Below are 20,081 nucleotides of genomic sequence, written 5' to 3' on the forward strand. Positions count from 1 at the left end.
CAGACACCAGATTGGCAGCCAAGCGCGAAAACCACTCATCCAGAGAGGAACTGTGTTGATATGTATAAAATCATGTTTTTATTGTGAAAGAATTTTAATCATAAATCAATTTATCATACTTCTTTCCAGCTGGTTCCCATTTTTATATGATGTCGCCGTTTTGGATGAACCGTTTCCATCTATTTCTATCCTGCACTCCTGCCTCATCAATTCCCTTCTCATGTAAGTCTCCTATCACATAGTCCTTCCATCCCTTTCTTGGTCTCCCTCTTCTTTGAACCTCCATCCACATAGTATGTCTCCCAACGTGGTCCTCATCTCTCCTCAACAGGTGACCATACTATCTCAGCCTCCCTTCCTGCACTTTCCTTGATATTTCCACCACCTTAGTTGACCCTCTTATGTAGTCATTTCTGATCCTATCCTCTCTTGTCACCCCACACATCCACCTAAGCATTGTCACTTTCTACCACATCCATCTTCTTCTCTGTCTTTCTCATGCTTGATGTTTCCATACCATACAGCATTGCTGTGAAATTTTCCTTTTAACATCAGCGGTACTCTTTTGTCACAAAGAACTCCAGAGACCGCTCTCCAGTTATTCCAGCCTTCCTGTACCCGATGTTTTACTTCTTCTATACTTCCTCCAGCATTAACAAAGGATCCCAAATACTTAAACTTTTCAACTCTCTTTATTTGTTCTCCATCAAGCTGAATTTATCATCCCCCTCATTGGTGGTACAAATATATTTTGTCTTAGATCTACTTATTCTAATTCCTCTGTCCTCCAGTACTTGTCTCAATCTTTCCCTCTCCATCTTTCCAATTTCATTTCCAGATCTTCCCTGCTCTCTGCGCACAGAAAAATATCATCCGCATACAATATGTTCCATGGTACTGGCTCCCTTACTTCCTCTATTATAATGTCCATCACTATGTTAAAGATAAATGGGGTCAGAGCTGACCCCTGGTGTAATCCTACTCTCACCCCAAAACCCTATGTCTCCCCAACACTGCTCCTCACTCTGGTAAATACATTCTGGTATATCTCTTGTATCAATTGCATATACTTCTCTGACACCATCCTCTCCTTCAGACTCCTCCATACCTCTTGTCTTGGGACTTGGTCATAAGCCTTTTCAAGGTCAATGAATACCATATGTAGGTCCCTTTGCTTTCCCCCGAAATTCTCCATTAGTTGCCTCAGACAAAAATAAACCATCTGTTGTTCCCCTTCCCTTCATAAATCCCATCTGCTCTTTACTTATTTCTACTTCTTCTCTTAGTCTGGCATCTATCCTTTCCATATCTTTAAAGTGTGGGATATCAATTTAATACCCCAATAATTACCACACTCTTGGACATTGCCTTTCCCCTTAAAAATTGGGATCAATATACTCTCATGCCACTCATTTGGTATCTTTTCCTGTTCAAGGATCTTTTCATAAGATTGTACAGTATATCCACTCCTTCATCTCTTAATGCTTTCCATGCCTCCACAGGAATCATGCCTGGTCCGGTTGCCTTCCCATTCTTCATCTACTCCAGTGCATTTAGTACCTCTTGTCTAAAAAACCTCCTCCTTTTTAAGTACTACGCCATCTTGATCTTTTTTATTTGTTCGATATGTGTAATATCTTTGGTGCTCTTATTTCTGGCCTTTGATAGCTTGATCATCTTGTTTAATCCTTCCTTTGTCCCCAGCTCATTATACACATCATCATACAACTTTGCTTTAGCTTGGGCTACCACCTTGTTTTTCTCTCTGAACCTATCTCTGTCTTTCCTTACTGTGACTCTTCCTATCTTTTCTTTGCCTCCGTCTTATCTTTTACTATTTCTCAATGTCTTCATCCCACCACCAACTCTCCTTTCCTTCCCATGCCCTCTCATTACTGCTGCATTTCGTGCCCACCATTCTTGAACATCTTCAATTCCTATATCAATATCCTCCAAAACCCTCCTCTTAAACTCTCTTCTTAATCCCTTCCCTCACTAATCTGTACCATTTAATTTTCCTTATCCCTTTAGCTTTGGTTTCTCTTTTCCTTTTTAGTTTCAAATCCATACATAGCAATCTGTGTTGGGGGGCTGCATGGTTGCCTGGGATAACTTTGCAGTTCCTGACCTCCACCAGCTTTATCCTTATATCTAGGAAGTAGTCTATCTGGGAGCATCTTCCCCCACTCCCATACATTATTAGGAGTTCCCTTTTCTTCTTAAAGAATGTGTTTACTATTGCCATGTAGAATGACATGGCAAAGTCCACTACACTCTCTCCTTCTGGGTTTCTCTCCCCAATTCCATGGCCCCCTTGCACCCGACCAATCGCCTCATTTTCACTTCTGACGTGGCCATTCAAATCTGCCCCCACTATCACTCTCTCATGTTCTTCCAGTTCTTGCATTACTCCATCCATGTCTCTCCAGAAATTTCCCTTCTCTTCTTCTGTGCAACCAACTTGAGGTGCATAAGCACTTATAATATTCAGAATCTCCCCTCCATAACATATCTCCAATCTGATGTTACATTCATTGTTTCTATGCACTTCTATCACTATATTCTTCAGTTCACCAGACAGTACTATGCCAACTCCATTACTACCTTATTTATTTGCTCAACTATAATATAGCTTATATCCATCACCCAACTCTTTAACTTCATTTCCTTTCCATTGCGTTTCTTGCACACAAATAACATCTACTTTCTTTTCTCTCATCAAGTCAGTCAATTCTCTACCTCTCCCAGTCATGGACCCAATATTAGGCTGACATACTCTTTAAATCCAATGTGAGCTTGCTTCTTTAGATGCACACGCTCCTGATGCAGTAGCCCTTGACTTATCACAGAGTTAGGACGATGTCTTTGTGCGTCGTTTACTGAGTATGCCCTAGTATTACCTCTTTCCATATTTTGGCTCATTCCTTTTTTAGGTTTTGGCAAAGATTTTTACGGCCGGATGCTCTTCCTGACACCAACCCTCCCTGTTTATCCGGGTCCAGCACCCATAAGGGCTAGGAAGATGCTGCTGCTGCCAGAAGTCCATGAGGATGAAAGAAAGACCTGGACTTACAATGGCAGGTTCAAAAGGCACCTAAGTGCCTTAGTGGTGTGGTCAGTTTGGTCTTGGACTACCACCTCAGTGGACATAAGTTCCATTCTTGGGCATTCCATTGAGGAGTCACAGATGTGTATTTCTGGTGATAGAAGTTCACTTGATGTGGTTCAGAAGTCACGTAAAGCCATTGGTCCCGTCACTGAATAACCACTGGTTCCATGCAACGTAAAAACATCTTACTAACAAATCAAAAGGCACCTTCCATGCTTAAAGATTGGCAATGAAAGGATCTCCAGACTTTGGGAACACACAAATGTAATAAATTTGCAGTGGCAGAAAACCCAAAGATATATGCCCACTGGTACCCATAGTATAAAGCAGTGATTTAGGTAAAAATGCTTTTGGTGCTAGATGTCTTGAATGAATACAAGGAAGTGAGGTGACTGCTGTTACCCTATATCCAAGGTGAGGACATGGCTAGTCACAATGATGGGCCACAAAGAAAAAAAAACTTAAGTGACAGTGGAGGGAAAACCCCTGTAAGGAGCATGGCAATGTCCTATACCTTCCCAAGAGCTGGCAAAGAACCAGTTTACCAAAAAAGTCAGCATGGATGAAAGGGCAATAAAATCCAGATCCTTAATCTTGAGTGAGGCTTGGATGCCAGAGCAAATGCCCCGGGTATACTTACTATAGCTAAAATGAAACATTCTCTACCAAAGGCCAAGCTTGATGACAAATGCTGGAGCAGCTGACAGTAGAAGGATGACAGGACACTGTCTGTTGAAGACAGTCTTAGAAAACCCCAAATGTTACAGAGGATCCAACTCCGGAACTGTGGAAGGTAGTGCATATAGAGCAAAAGTGGTATCATTCTAGATGTCAGACTCACTACCTACCAAGAGACAATGGAAAGCCAATGAGGACCTGCACTGGAGTGAGAAACCTCTTGAAAGGAACAGAGGTCAACACTACCTCAGAAACCAAAGGTGATACAAAACAAACCCTGAAGGATCCAGTAACATGAGACATGCCTGACAAACTTGTAAAATCAAGTAGTAAAGCAGTGCAAAACCATGATCAATCTGCAACTTGAACCTGCTAACTGAAAAATTGAAGCAGTATGACTTATCTAGTCAACTAGGCAAAGTTAAAAAATAGACTAGAGACAAGCATTGCCAGGGCTTTTAATAGCCAATAGTGTCAAATCACCTCTAATGTCAACAAGAAGTCTTCATGATGAACACCCCATCTATTTACATAGCCATGAATCCTGCAAAGCTGTATAGTAAATGAGTTGCAGGAATGGCCAGTAACCTGCAAGCAATTCCCAAAAAATTCCACTCACCACATCCAAACTAGATACCTTCAATTCAACATAACCAAGAAAGGGCCTAACTTTTAAACTGATGTGATGGGAATTTTACTTTTATTAAATAATTCTAAATCAGACTCAATAATAATTATATATGGCAGCAATGCCTCTACTAAGATACTTCTGTGGCAACACAATACGTATAGAGATGGAATACCTTCAATATTAATGTTACATGACAGATTATTCTAATATTTTGATGGTTTTAAGGACCCAGTTCTAGTAAATTATGTAATGAAGTAACTAATAAGACATTAGTACATTTTCAAAAAATGTATTAATTTTTATCAATATAACATATAAGTTATTACTTGATTCTATTTCTGAGATTAAAAATTATAATATATATATATATATATATATATATATATATATATATATATATATATATATATGTGTGTATATAATTAGATATTAAAGGACATTTGTAGCTCGAATGATATATATATATGTATATAATATATATATATATATATATATATATATATATGTATATATATATATATATATATATATATATATATATATATATATATATATATATATATACATATATGTATATATTTACAAAAAGTAATGCTTCTGTTTTATTGACTAACCACTGCATTTAAAATTCCTTAGTAGGACTTTTTCACTAGTCTACTGCTATTATTATTAAGTAGTTTAACTAGACCACTGAGGTAATTTATGCAGCTCTCTCAGGGCTGGCCTAAAACATTTGTCTTTATTATGATATTTTAAGTATATATATCATACAGCCTGTACCATCAATTTGTTGTCTATGAAATAACATTTTTCCATGATGACTGAGGTCATATCTATCTATTGTTATTCTGTTTCTCTGACTTGCGTTTTCCTATGGAAACATTTTTACGTTTTTCAGCTATTTTACAAAGGAGAACTATTCCTAACTTTACCATACAAATGAGCACCAAAAATTAAGTGACTGCAAGTTGAATATTTTTCAAATGTTTACTAAAGACCCAAACCTGAAGCTAAACTGAGATGACAAATTTATTTCAAAGGAATTGCTATTTGGCTGCAAGACTTATGAAGCACTTCAGAAAATTGCTTGTCTATAAATTTACCAGTACAATGTATGTAAATATTTATAAACATTGTATAAAATACTTCACATTACTGAAAATTCAAGGACTAGTTTATGAACCCATAACTATTAGGTAAAAAGCATGCTACTGGATATGAGTGCAGTATTGTAGTTTCACATTACATCGTAAGGGGAAGACTTAAGAAAATGCTTACAATGTTGCCGCATATTGTTGAACATGAACCTCTTCTGGGCTAGGGAAAAGATTTCTAATAAGTAATATACAGCAGTTATTTCTATAACTACATCAAAAGCATAGTAATTTATACGTAAGTAAAACAGTCTGAAATATCAAAATTATAAAACTTTAAACTGGAATAAATTGCCATTAATCATTTCCTATTATCAACAACAATGTAAAGATAGCCTAAAAAAATCTAGTGCTGTATAAAATACCAACAGTACACACAAAAATTTCCTGGCCATAATACATCATGAATAATTTTATTGACTGCTGTAAATAAAATTCAATATAATTTCCCATTGAAGTTCCAGTGAAATTATAAGTACAGCAGATAAGGTACAGCAACAAATAACAATGATTAAATATCTTGAAACTAATAATCTCATAGAATTCTCTACTTAAAACTATTTAATAACAGCCAAACTTATTTCTCATGAGTTACAGGCTGAATCTGTATCTCTCAAAACCTAATGGAAGGTAAGAATGTTCCATGCTAACCCTGTATATTTAGTTAACTGTAGGATAAAAATTTCAAGTACTATTAACTGTCCACTATAAAAAATTATTCCTTTAAAAAAACTATACATTTATATTTTTTCCATGGCTAACCTACTTTCAAGTTCATTAAACGACAGAAAATTAACAAACCCTGAATTACTTTTTTCTCTGTGAAGGTGATCTTTGACAAGGAAATCAAAGCTGACACAAAAAAAAATAAATAAAAAAATAAAATAAAGTTCACATGGTTTAAGAAACACTGAAAAAGTGTTTCCCACTTATCATAATCATGATTGTTGCCTCTTGGGTTTACAATATTTATTTTTATGTGAACCTATGAGTAGATTTGTAAAGTATATTCTAACATGCACAGGTACCAATATCCAAGGAACGTTCAGTTATGAAGTATATCTTGGCATGTGAAGCTTGTTCACATTGTAAGCAACCAGTCTTCAAAAATAAGGAGAAGTTGATCAAAATCAAAATATGAGTAGCACTGTACAAAATCTAGATGTAGTTACTCACTACCACTACTGGAGGCTGTAATCTTTTTATTATAATAACAGAATTTGGGTTTTTATAACTGCAGTAAAGACATGACAGCCCTATACAACAACAGTAACATAAGTCAATAAGCTAACATGTAGAAAATTATATAAAGTAATTACCTTAGTGAATTGGAACATTTCATGAATCAGAAGAAAAGGGTTGTAAAATATTATTTTGACAGGAAACAAGTTTTGTAATCTGTTACAAGAAGTCACTGTCTATTTAATGTAATAATATATTGAGAACAAAGAAATCTCTCGCCCTCTTTTAATATTGTGACAAGTATATGGCATATGTGTTTCACAAAAGAAATGGATTTAAATGCAGCATTATTTTTTATCACAGGATAAATACTATTTTTTTTACCTTCAAAGTAAACAAATAAATGGTATGTTTATTTGCTGTGTGTATGTACTCATTCATAGAAATGAACACCAACAAAAAAATAAAAATAAAAGTAGCCTTTTCTCTCTCATTCTTAGGTATATCACCATGAATAAACTCTAACACATTAGTATTTATAGGTCAAGTGCATAAAAATAAACAAAAATATGAAACTAAAACAATAAAAATTTCTTGGCAGACTCTCACAGACTTTCAATGAGTGATGGAGCTCATTGCAGTGATGACAAGCCTCCTTTCATTGCAAGCTCAGTCCTAACACTGAGATTAATGCTCTTGCTCTATTAATATTTCTGTTTCTTCTCTCATTTGCAATAGAACAGTGTAGAGTATCTTATACTCATAGGCATTTACTACAAATTAGACAAACAGTAAGACTTGGTGTTTTTTAAGAGAGTTCAAGAACCTAAAAACTAACTATTTACTTAATACACTAAGTACACAGACTCTTATATACAGATCTAACCGAGATAAAATTAACTGGTACATTGCATTAAATAATAACCTAGTACACTACAATAATTTTTAGCCAAATGTCAATATCCTATCTAACCTGGATCATTCGAGGTGTGGATTAATATAACTACTATGCAAATTAAATGGTTACTGTAAAACAATCTTCAAAATCATAACCAAAATGTCTTAATTTTTGCTAACATAGGAGTAACAAATAAGAAACTATCACTATACACATACAAACTTAAGTCACTAATAAAAATAAAATCCAATATGACAAATTTAGGGCCACTACTTCCTTTCAACAAAAAAAAGTCATGGTCGTTTTTATATAACATTCTGATGGTGTCACTATTACAACTCCAGCTAAAACTTTCCTATAAGCAACATATAATACATGGCAAACATCATTAAACATAAATAAAATGCTGCATTTATGAGCAAATTAACCTCTCATAAATTACAAGGCAAAATTTAAGGATGTCTCATACATTACAGGAAAAAATTTAAGGATTTCTCATAAATTACAGAAAAAATTTAAGGAAAATCGGCAGCAAAATACAATTTTATGATGAGACTTTGCAAACCAAGTTTTCTAATCTGCACTTTTTTATAAATTAATTTATTCCTAATGATCAAAGAAGGGGCCAAACATGCAATATTACATGTTCATAAGTAGAAAAAAGTTTTAAGGTGAGATCTGACTGATTAAATTCACTGTTACTGAAACCATAAATTTTGGTTGCCAGTAAAACAAATGAATGCCACATATTTCCTAAGTTTACCTATGTAAAAATGTCGACACTGTATACATGATTATTTCCAAGAAAATATAAGGTACAATTATCAGGATAAGATACATTATTGGAAATGTTAAGTACTAAGAAAAAATAAATTGCCTATTATCTTATTTTAGAAGAGCAACATATTAAATTACATAGAACTTCTCAAGTCGTACACAAGCACGAACTGTGTACAGTACTTGATTAAACCATTTTGTTCCACATACAATGAATTAACACATCTGTTTACGATCTTTGTGATTTGATGCTCCAAAATTTCAGCTAAAAATTGTCAACAAATATTGGATGACATTCTTAAAAACTTTTAGAAGAGTTAAAGTGGAAGAGCCATTTCATGATCACCAGTAATGAACTCGATGAAATGAAGTGAAGTAACAGTAACTAATAAAAGACCTTTATACTAAATATTACTTGTAAGTTATTTCATGAAAAATACACCAGTTAATGTACAAGATATGTTCTTGATATGAATTACTTACCCATTATTCCTAGACTTACTCAACCAATTTCTGAGATATCGAAATAAATTTGTCAAAAGAGTAACAATTGATTAAATTATGAAAAAAAAAAAAAAAAATTATATGTGTAAGATACTCACCTGCTGTTGGAACAGGAGGCAGAACTGGGATAGCATGAGGAAAGGGTGGTCGTGACCTTGATTCTGTTGAAAAAATATAGTTTTAAAATTACTCACGAAGAAAAGCAATTATAGTTAGAATATACTTCCTGCTTCAGACTGGCGTGCTTTTGAACATTATCTGTTGAAATGTATTAAATGTGATACCTTTACCTGATACACTGGTCATTTTGGAATTTTTAAAATATTGACGATGACACTCCTTGTAACATTTCCCACTCTTATCATGACATTTCAAGGTAAGAAAACATGACATTCAAAAGAAAACGAAATACAGTATACAGTATACTTCAATATGAGAAAGAACTAACATTTGTATAAATCTTAATAACAAAGCTATCTAGCATTTGCATTTCAACCAGCCATCTTTAGATTTAATATCGTACTACTTAATCTTATACAGTAAATAGCTGTTATCAAAGAAAGTATTTTATATAAACTGAAGCTTACTACAAAATGGGTTGCCACTTTCTCAAAGTGTCAAATGATCTTCTCTGCTTAATTCCTGGTTAGGGTTGGCATTTTTAATTTTTTTTTCCAGCAACTTATTTCATAATTAGGTTTGACAGATGTTTCACAGTACAATGACCTCCCCGACTCAACCCTCCCTCTCATTTATTTAAGCTGGGGAAAGATGAATTGCATAATCACTGCTAAGAATAGCAATTCAAAACTACAAACAATAAACTTGGGGGCAATCATAGGGTAAAATGGTATCATAAATTATTCGACAAATACTTATGGAATAAAAAAATTCTACAATTTAATTAAACAAAAGGGATTCAAATGAATTCCATATACAAAATCAGCTCTGAAGAATGTAAACCTTATAATAATGTAGTCATGTACAGGATCAAAAAGGCTACTCTTAGTTCAACGACAGGATAAAATTGCTTCAAAGTGGTTTCCATTTGGAAATACAGAACACCTTCAATAATGGTTTACTGTTTTAATTGATCAGATTCATTGTGCTTTATTAGCAGCTTTGTTTCTCTCAATGGCTATATAAGCACAGATCCATGTTGTTTCAGCATTTATACCAGTGTCATATAATTTTTTACATAACTTAAAAATCTTGGAAAAGAGGATTTTCAAGACGGTAATTCTGTAGGGCTTCTACAGCACTTCTTATCAATGAAAATGATATTGTTAAGATACAATAAAGTTTGTTCATACTTACCTGGCAGATATATATATATAGCTGTATTCTCTGAAGTCCGACAGAATTTCTAAAAACTTACGACACACGTAGATGGGAGTAGGGTGGTAGTACCCATTCCCGCCGCTGGGAGGCGGGTATCAGGAAACCATTCCCATTTTCTATCAGATTTCTATCTCCACTGTCTCCTGAGGGAGGTGGGTGGGTTATTAAAATATATATATCTGCCAGGTAAGTATGAACAAACTTTATTGTATCTTAACAATATCATTTTGTTCATGAAACTTACTGTCAGATATATATATAGCTGAATCCCACCTTTGGACGGTGGGAGAGACAGAAAAGGATTTAGGAAAACCATATATATGTAGATGATTGACATCTTGGTCCTTACTGTTAGCATAGCTGACTTCGTGATTACTGTCACCCAAGCCTGCATCCTGCTTCACTAGAGTTAAAAAAAAAACCCCAACAAGGTAGAGACCTGTTATATGTTGTGCGCTCTAGATGATCTGCAACGGGACGAGACCACAATGTGGCTAGACCATGACATACTCAAGAGGACAACGAGGCAAAACCACCACCTAAGTTAGCCTAAACAAATACTCCCATATACCAAAAGGCTAAAAGAAGGGAAGACCGCCTCGCGGCCGACCCTACAACCATAAACATTGCGAACATTAAAAACTCACCTACCCTTTTCTATGGGAAAGGATGAGTGCTACCTCCTGCCCCCAAGATAGTGTCTGCGGCGACGTATGGTCCAAGAGAGTAACAGTTCTCATATGTCGTTCTGACCTCCCGTAAATAGTGCGAGGCGAACACCGAGTTACTTCTCCAAAAAGTAGCACTTAAAATATCTTTGAGAGCCATATTTTTCTGAAATGCTATAGACGTCGAAATAGCCCTTACTTCATGAGCGTTAACTTTTAAAAGCTTAAAGTCACTATCTTGACAAAAAGCGTGCGCCTCCTTAATGGTGTTCCTCAAAAAGAATGCCAATGCATTCTTAGACATGGGCATATTAGGCCTCTTAACCGAACACCATAAATTCTCCGCAGAACCTCTACACTCCTTGGTTCCTTACGAAGAGAATTCTTTTAAGAGCCCTAACAGGACACAGGACTCTTTCTGGCTCTTGACCAATGATTTCTGCCATACCTTTTATTTATTTCAAGAACGGTCCGAGGCCAAGGGTTGGAAGGGTTCTCATTCTTAGCCAGGGAATGACATACTCAAAGAGCAGATTGCATTATGCCCTTTGAAGCCGACGTGTTTACTAATCGCCTGTATCTCGCTAACCCTCTTCGCCGTCGCCAGAGCAGTTAGGAATACAGTCTTCTTCGTCAAGTCTCGCAAAGAGGCAGAGTAAATAGGTTCGAAGCGGCTTGACGTTAAAAACTTGAGACCACGTCCAGATTTCCACGAAGGCAACTTAGCCATCGGTACCTTGGTGGTCTCAAACGATTTCAGTAGATCATGAAGGTCTTTATTATTAGCAAGGTTCCAAGACCTCTATGTCGAAAAACTAAGCACACAAGACACTTCTGTAGCCTTTAATGGTAGACACTGCGAGCTTTAAATCTCGTCTGAGATAAAGAAGGAAGTCGGCGATCTGGCTCACAGAGGTCGTGGTAGAGGAAACTCCTTTCTTCCTACACCAGCTCCTAAAAGCTGCCCACTTCGACTGGTAAACCGCGATTGACGAAGGTCGTCTTCTCGCGGGTGGCGATAGCTTTAGCCACAGGTTTCGAAAAACCTCTCGCTCCTGGCCAACTTTTTGGATAGTCTGAACGCAGTCAGACTCAGAGCGGAGAGGTTTTTGTTTTGGTACCTCTCGAAGTGGGGCTGTTTGAGTAGATCTCTCTTTAACGGAGAGATCTCGGAAAATCACAGGTAGGGACATCACCTCTGTGAACCAGATCGCTGCAGGCCAAAAGGGGGCGATTAACGTTCAACCTCGTCCCCTCCGAAGCTGTGAACTTTCTCATTACTTCCCCCAGAATCTTGAAGGGGGGAAATGCGTAGAGGTCTAGGCCCGCCCGTCCAATCCCATAACAGGGCGTCTACTGCTACTGCCCCGGATCGAGAACTGGGGAGCAGTAAAGAGGGAGTCTCGTCGTCCTTGCGGTTGCAAAAACGTCCACCAAGGGGCGTCCCCAAAGACTCCACAGCTCCTGGCATACGTCTTGATTGAGGGTCCACTCTGTCGGCAGCAACTGACCTTGTCGACTGAGGAGATCCGCCCTGACGTTCTCGACTCCGGCAATGAACCTTGTCAAGATCGTGATCTCTCTTGCTTTCGCCCAAATCAGAATTTCCTTCGCTAGAGCGAACAGGGAGCGAGAGTGAGTGCCTCCTTGCTTCCTCAAGTATGCCAGGGCTGTGGTATTGTCCGAGTTGACTTGAACCACTCGACGGGAGACTTTGTCCTGAAAGAAACTGAGCGCAAAGAGAATCGCTGCCAGCTCCTTGAAGTTGATGTGCCAGGCCACCTGTTCCCCTCTCCAGGTGCCTGACACTTCCTCCCCCCCTAGTGTTGCTCCCCACCCCGTGGATGACGCGTCGGAGAACAACACTAGGTCGGGGTTCCGAAGCTTGAGGGATATGCCCTCTGAGAGCTTTAACGGATCGAGCCACCATCTTAGATGGCTCTTCACCTCTTCTGAGATGGTTAGGATCATATCGAAGTTGTCCTTCTCTGTCCAATTGTCCGACAGGAAGAACGAAGAGGTCGGAGATGTAGCCTCCCCAGGGAAACAAACTTCTCCAGCGAGGAAATGGTCCCCAGCAGACTCATCCATTCCCTCACCGAGCATGAATCTTTCCCTAGAAAGGCTGACACTTTCTCTATGCCTTGTTGCTGACGTCCTGGACGGAAAAAGCCCGAAAATCCACTGAATCCATCTGAATCCCCAGATACACGATGGACTGTGTTGGGGTCAGATGTGACTTTTCGAAGTTCACCAGAAGTCCCAGGGACGCAGCTAAAGCCAGAGTCGTTTTCAGGTCCATTTCAGGCACCGGGTAATCTGCGAAGAAGCTCCGTATGAGCCAGTCGTCCAGGTAGAGCGAGATCCTGATGTTGGAAAGATGGAGCCACCTCGCCACATTCTTCATTTAAGATGGTGAACACGAATGGGCCGTACTCAGACCGAAACAAAGAGCCCTGAACTGAAACACCTTTCCTTTCAGGACGAACCGAAGGTACTTCATAGACTGGGGGTGTATCGGGACGTGAAAGTATGCGTCCTGAAGATCGAGATACCATAATTCCCAACCCCCGGTCTTAAGGCCCCTAGAACTGACTGAGGTGTCTCCATCTTGAACTTTTGCTTTTCTATAAAGAGGTTCAGACGACTTTACGTCCAAGACTGGCCGCCACCCTCCCGAGTGTTTCGGAACAAGAAACAATCTGTTGTAAAATCCTGGCGTAGCCAGGTCTAAGACCTGTTTCCACTGCTCGTTTTTTTTTTTTTCTTAGAGCATCTGCTCGAGCAGATCGAAAAGAATCCCTTTGCTTCTCTTGAGGATACGACGGGGACCAAGTCCCTGGGAGTGGAAGTCAGAGGGGAGGCTTTACGAACGGAATCTTGTACCCCTTCTCTATGATGTTGAGAGACCAGGTGTCTGCCTCTCTTTCTCTCCAGGCTCCTCCAAACACTTGCAGCCTGGCTCCTACGGTGACTGAAGGCACGCATTCTCACTCTTGCCCCTGGACTTAGCCGGGGCTCTACCTCTAGGAAGACCTCTTCCTCGGGGTACATCTAGCTGAAGATCCTCCACGAAAGGGCTTCTGCTTCTTAAAAGAACTGAAGTCCTGAAGACGTGAATGGAAGGGAACAGCAGGACGTCTCGACGACTGCGTCAAAAGGTCTTGAGTAGCTTTCTCCTGCAGACTTACTGCCAGATCCTTCACCAACCAAAGCCTGGGGGAAGAGATGACTCGAGAACGGCGCATACAAAAGTTCTGTCTTCTGTGCGGGAGAGACAGACTTAGCCGCAAAAATTACAATACAGCGATCTCTTCTTCAACACTCCTGCTGAAAAATGAGATGCTAATTCCTCTGAGCCATCCCTGACGGCCTTGTCCATGCATGACAAAATACTGGACAGCTACCCCCAAGCTGATCGAATCTGGCTTACGCGACTGGTTGTCTAGTACTCCGAGACACCAGTCTAAGAAGTTAAATACTTCTAAGGATCTAAACAGACCTTCAACAGATGATCCATCTCTTGACGTAGCCACGACACCTTCGCTGAGGCTAACAGAGCTCTTCTTGAAGCATCTACAACGCGTGGCGAAATCTCCCTGTGCTGACGTCGGAACCTTCAAACCTAACTCCTCACCGGTTTCATACCACATCCCTGCCTTACCGCTAAGCCTAGACGGAGGCAGGGCGAAAGTGGTGCTTCCTTTAGCTTTCCTAGTCTCCATCCAAGTGTTAACTTTCCGGAAAGCCTCTTGGTAGACAAAGACGTTTTCATCTTAACAAACCCTGGTGTCTTCTTAGCTTTCGACGACGAAAACTGCGAAGGAGGAGAAGGCGGAGCAGCAGGAAGGAAGGTATCTCCAAAAGAATCACGGAGCAGCCGAGCCAAAACTTGATAGTCTGAAGAAGACGACGACGAGGGTTGTTCTTCATCCACCTCCTCCGAAGAACAGCTCAATTCCCCTTCTTCCTTACCCGAGTTAAACTCCGAAGAAAGAGGAAGAAGACCTTTCACTCCAAGTCTCCTATCAGACCGGTGACGAGAAGAAGAGGGTAACGTATCCTTAACAGAATCGTTAGCCGATACAGGAGCAGCAATCACAACTTGAGTAGACCGCGAAGTAGAAGGAAGACGTTGTAGCGTCATCTAAAGACTCGGGAATAACGTCCGATCGAGAGCGAACTTCCGTACTCGCGTCCAAGACGCTCTTACGACAAATGATCTATTAGCGTCCATCGGAGCGTCAAACCTAGCGTCCCTCCGAGCGTCCAGTGAAGCGTCCAAATCAGCGTCCAAGTGAGCGTCCAACGAAGCGTCCAAAGAAGCTAAGAGCGGAGCGTCCCTCCTAGCGTCCCTCGAAGCGTCTCTACGATCGTCCCGCGAAGATACAGGAACTGACACTTGACGAGCGTCCCGATGCACGTCAACACAAGCATGACGAAGCGAGCAGCGGTGCGTTCCAAAATTCCGTCCTTCAGAAAACTAAAGCATCTTCATCAGAAACGTCGATGTCGGAACGCCGAGCGTCTCACGTCGAGAAGAGAGGGCAGACTGGAGAAACCTCTCTCTCTCCCTGACGTTTACTTCCATCTCTAGTACAAACGCTGGGGAGAACGAAGTCTAGACGCCGAAATACCCTGAAACAAACGGGGACGAAAGACGAGCAGGTGGATAAGACTGTCTTGATCTCTTGATCGGAAGTCTATCATCCTTCTTACGGCCCGAAACCGTTTCCTTCTGCTTAAGTAAAGCATCCAGTTGTCGCTGCATAGCAAGGATCACCTCCGTCTGCGAAGGATCTACACGAGGAGAAGAGCCATGCCTGCGAGAAGGTGAGGGCGAGAGACGCCTTCTTCCTTCTCCCAGGAACAGCCTTAGCTCTAGAGCGACAGGGGCGCTCAAAGACGTCTTCATCGGAAGACGACTTAGCCTTATTCAGGGGCGGAAAGGACACGCTTTCCGAGAAGAATGCCAATCCGACAAAGCATGACGTGAAGCGTCCTGATCTTGAAACGTCCTCTTCAACGGTCGCGAATCCGAACGAGATTCCCACCCCTTGCGCGGGGAGGACGCGTCGGAAGACGAGAAACAATCCTTTAGGACACGTGCTCGAGCACGCTCCTTAGCAGCCTGGGAAGCGTCAACAGGTACTGCTGAAGGGACGTCAGATCGGTGGGGGATCCCCGTAACCCTCGCTTCGGCCTTCGACATGCCCTCTCCCTGAGGTCTGGGGAGTCGCCGGCAGAGGTCCCAGCCTAGAGGCGCTATAGGGCCGATCTGACGCCCCCTCCACTTCACTGGGGGCACTATCACTACACTTAGCACTTTCCCTGTTTTCAAGGCTAGAACCTTAGATTCCAGAGTTTTCAAAGAATCTAAAATAAGCGAAAGGGCATTACCCTCCGCCGACACCACTTGAGGGCCGAAGGCAACACTACGGGGTTAGGAGTCACAAATCTAAAGAAGGGTTAGAAGGGGTTACATTATTACCCTGTCTACTACCCGATTTACTCCTGGAGGAAGACCTCCTGATCCTATCACGGCTCTAATTTCTTTACATAGGCGATTCATAAGTCTTCCATTGAGCATCATTCAAAACTTTCAACACTCCGTGCAGCGAAAATCATACCTCACATCACCCCCTACACCTACACACTTGCCCCTACAACCTTTACACGTGTGAGGATCCACCAAAGCTTTTGGTAACCTCACCTTGCATTCGTCTTTCATACACACTCTGGCACTAGCCGAACTAGAACCTGAACATATTTCAGGAAAAACCAAAGCCAAAATCAAAAAACAATCCAAAGTCACGTATGCCAAGCTTATCGATCCAATAACAAATCAAAAACCAAAAAGTCAAGAGGATACTCAAGCAAATAAAGTTTTCCAAAATCCTGAGGCGGAGGTGCTGTAAACAGATGTTTTACAAACACCGGCGACAGAAGAAATCTGATAGAAAATGGGAATGGTTCCTGATACCCGCCTCCCAGCGGCGGGAATGGGTACTAACCACCCTACTCCCACTACGTGTGTCGTAAGTTTTTTTAGAATTCTGTCGGACTTCAGAGAATACAGCTATATATATATATCTGACAGGTAAGTTTCATGAACAAATTAAAAATTCTGTGGTGACATGTTTTTATTAATCTTAATGGATGTTCATACTACAGTTTTGTTGTGGAAAAAAAAAAATAAAAAAATAAAAAGGATAATTGTTAAAACTTGAATTCTTACTAACCAGGTTGGTGAGAATAACGGCGGTGCTGAGCTGGAGGAGAAGAGTGGCAGTGCCACTCGGGGATTGTAACTCCCCCAACTTCCAGCGAGGAGGAGGAGTGACAATCAAAATGGGTAGAGATTCCAGAGTCTGATTCGCCAGGACCCACTTGACATTCATTTGAAGTCACAGAACCTGTATTTAAAAATAATTACTAAGTAAGGGTAATAATGTTGATCTTCGGCATTTGCAATCACCTTACATTAGGAGACTGACTATGGATTACTGATGCATACACAAAAGTGAGACAATCACAAATAGGACATCAAATTTGGCATACTAATCAAACCCTAGGAGAAAGTAATATGTGACCTGTACACAAAAATAAATTTGGATAAAATTAACTAGACCACCACCTCATGACCATAAACCTATTAGATTGAAATAAAGAGTCTCAATAGTATGGGGATTTTTTAAATATTTAAATGTGAGCTTATTCAAATCTTAGTAAGCATTGGCAATAGGAGACATTATCTAGCAATTTAAAGCACCTGGATAATGAAGAGCCTCTAGAAACAAGGTTATGATGATGATAAAATTATTAGTTGTATGTCAAAATTAAAATTTAAGTCTTTTTATTGCCTTGGTATTAACTGAAGAAAATGCTTGCTAAATTTGCAGAATTTTTTACTAAAGGCAAAGGGAGGGGTCCATGGAGGAAATTTGATTGAAGCTTGACGTGCTAAATTTACAATCTTGGAGCTCTGGCATTAAATAGATTTTGATATCACCAATGCAAAAGGGGAATTTTACACGACCCAATAAGCCTAGTTACACTTATTATTAGTATACTTAAGTTAGTAAATTTATGAAATTTATTTCTACTCATTATTGCTTTTAGGCCTAAAAGCTTACACAGACATTTTACAATACAACTTGCAATTTAACCCTTAAACGCCGAATGGACATATTAAACGTCGAGTCAAAATCTCCCCCGATTTCCGAATGGACGTACCATACGTCGGCTCAAAAAAGTTTTTTTAAAAATTCGCGGAAAAATACTTATAGGCCTACCAGCCAAAAACTTTTGAATCACGCGCCTTGGGGGATGCTGGGAGTTCACGGATCAAGGCGTTGTTTTGTTTACAATCGTTACGCAGGCGCGCAAGCGCGAATTTCTTTCTTATCGCACTAAAAAGTATCAGTGACAAATCTCAAAAATTATTTCGTCACTTTGACATAATTTTTGCACCGTTTTAAATTATCCGTTACATGAAGTATTATATATGAAAATGTGCACAATTTCATTTAGAATACAACAATAAAATACTCATGATTGTAACTTTTATCAGTTTTGAAATATTTCCATATAAATAATGATAAGTGCCAAAATTTCAACCTTCGGTCAACTTTGACTCTACCGAAATGGTCGAAAAACGCAATTGTAAGCTAAAACGGTTATATTGTAGTAATATTCAACTATTTGCCTTCATTTTGCAACAAATTGGAAGTCTCTAGCACAATATTTCGATTTATGGTGAATTTATGAAAAACTTTTTCCTTAACGTCCACGCAGGTAACTCTTCCGAAAAAAATCATACATGCGATTGTGGTAATGTTTGCACCATTTTAAAATTAGCCGTTACATAAAGTTTTATATATGGAAATGTGCGCAATTTCATGCACAATACAACTAAAAACAACCCATGGTTGTAGATTTTATCAGTTTTGAAATATTTTCATATATAAAAAAGGATAAGTGACAAATTTTCAACCTTCGGTCAATTTTGACTACCGAAATGGTCGAAAAACGCAATTGTAAGCTAAAACTCTTATATTTTAGTAATATTCAATCATTTACCTTCATTTTGTAACAAATTGGAAGTCTCTAGCACAATATTTCGATTTATGGTGAATTTATGAAAAAAATAACATTTTCCTTACGTCCGCGCGGAAGGTAACTCTTCCGAAAAAAATCATACGTTGCGATTTGTTGGTAAATGTTTGCACCATTTTTTTTAAATTAGCCGTTACATAAAGTTTTATATATGAAATGTGCGCAATTTTATGTAGAATACAACGAAAAATAATTGAAGGTTGTAGCTTTTCTCATTTTTTGAAATATTTGCATATAAATCACGATAAATAGAAAAAAACCACGTTCGGTCAACTTTGACTCTACCGAAATGGTCAAAAAACGCAATTGTAAGCTAAAACTCTTATATTTTAGTAATATTCAATCATTTACCTTCATTTTGCAACAAATTGGAAGTCTCTAGCAAAATATTTTGATTTATGGTGAATTTATGAAAAAAACTTCCCTTCTTCCCTTCGCGCGCGGATTCTCCGCCATAAATCTCCGAATTGTGCGTACATCGAATTCTCGGAAAAAATTTGCTCCGTTTCATATTGGCATTTCATAGAGTTTTATATATGAAAAATGTGCGCAATTCAGTTGTAAAATTAAAATGGAAAAATATTTGAAGGTTGTAGCTTTTCTCATTTTCGAAATATTTGCATATAAATCACAATAGAAAGAAAAAAAACCACGTTCGGTCAACTTTGACTCTACCGAAATGATCGAAAAACGCAATTGTAAGCTAAAACTCTTACAGCATCGTAATATTCAATCATTTGTATTCATTTTGAAACAAATTGGAAGTCTCTAGAACAATATTTAGATTTATGGTGAATTTAAAAAAAAAAAATTTTTACGTCTGTGCATTACGAATTCGTACATCATTTTGTGATAATATTTTTCCGGTGTTGCTTTTATTGTTTTACAATGTATTATATATCAAAATGATTGCAATTTAGTGTACAATACAACGAAAAAAAAAAGAAACTCGTTTAGCTTTTTACCGTTTTTTGCCACAGCGTGATCTTTTATAAAACAATTATGTATGAATTTTTTTTTT

At 38.9% G+C, this 20,081-nt stretch overlaps 1 protein-coding gene across 1 annotated transcript in view; it reads right to left on the minus strand.

Annotated features, from left to right (window-relative positions):
* LOC135210861 (uncharacterized) overlaps nucleotides 1-20,081 on the minus strand; it is a 416,274-nt gene that overhangs the window by 41,475 nt on the left and 354,718 nt on the right. Inside the window, 3 exon segments of the mRNA XM_064243762.1 lie at nucleotides 5,697-5,735; nucleotides 9,032-9,094; nucleotides 17,185-17,358. Of these exon segments, the coding sequence (XP_064099832.1) occupies nucleotides 5,697-5,735; nucleotides 9,032-9,094; nucleotides 17,185-17,358 (276 nt within the window).

This window comes from Macrobrachium nipponense, chromosome 4 (genome assembly GCF_015104395.2).
Source record: "Macrobrachium nipponense isolate FS-2020 chromosome 4, ASM1510439v2, whole genome shotgun sequence".
Taxonomy (NCBI): Eukaryota; Metazoa; Arthropoda; class Malacostraca; order Decapoda; family Palaemonidae; genus Macrobrachium; species Macrobrachium nipponense.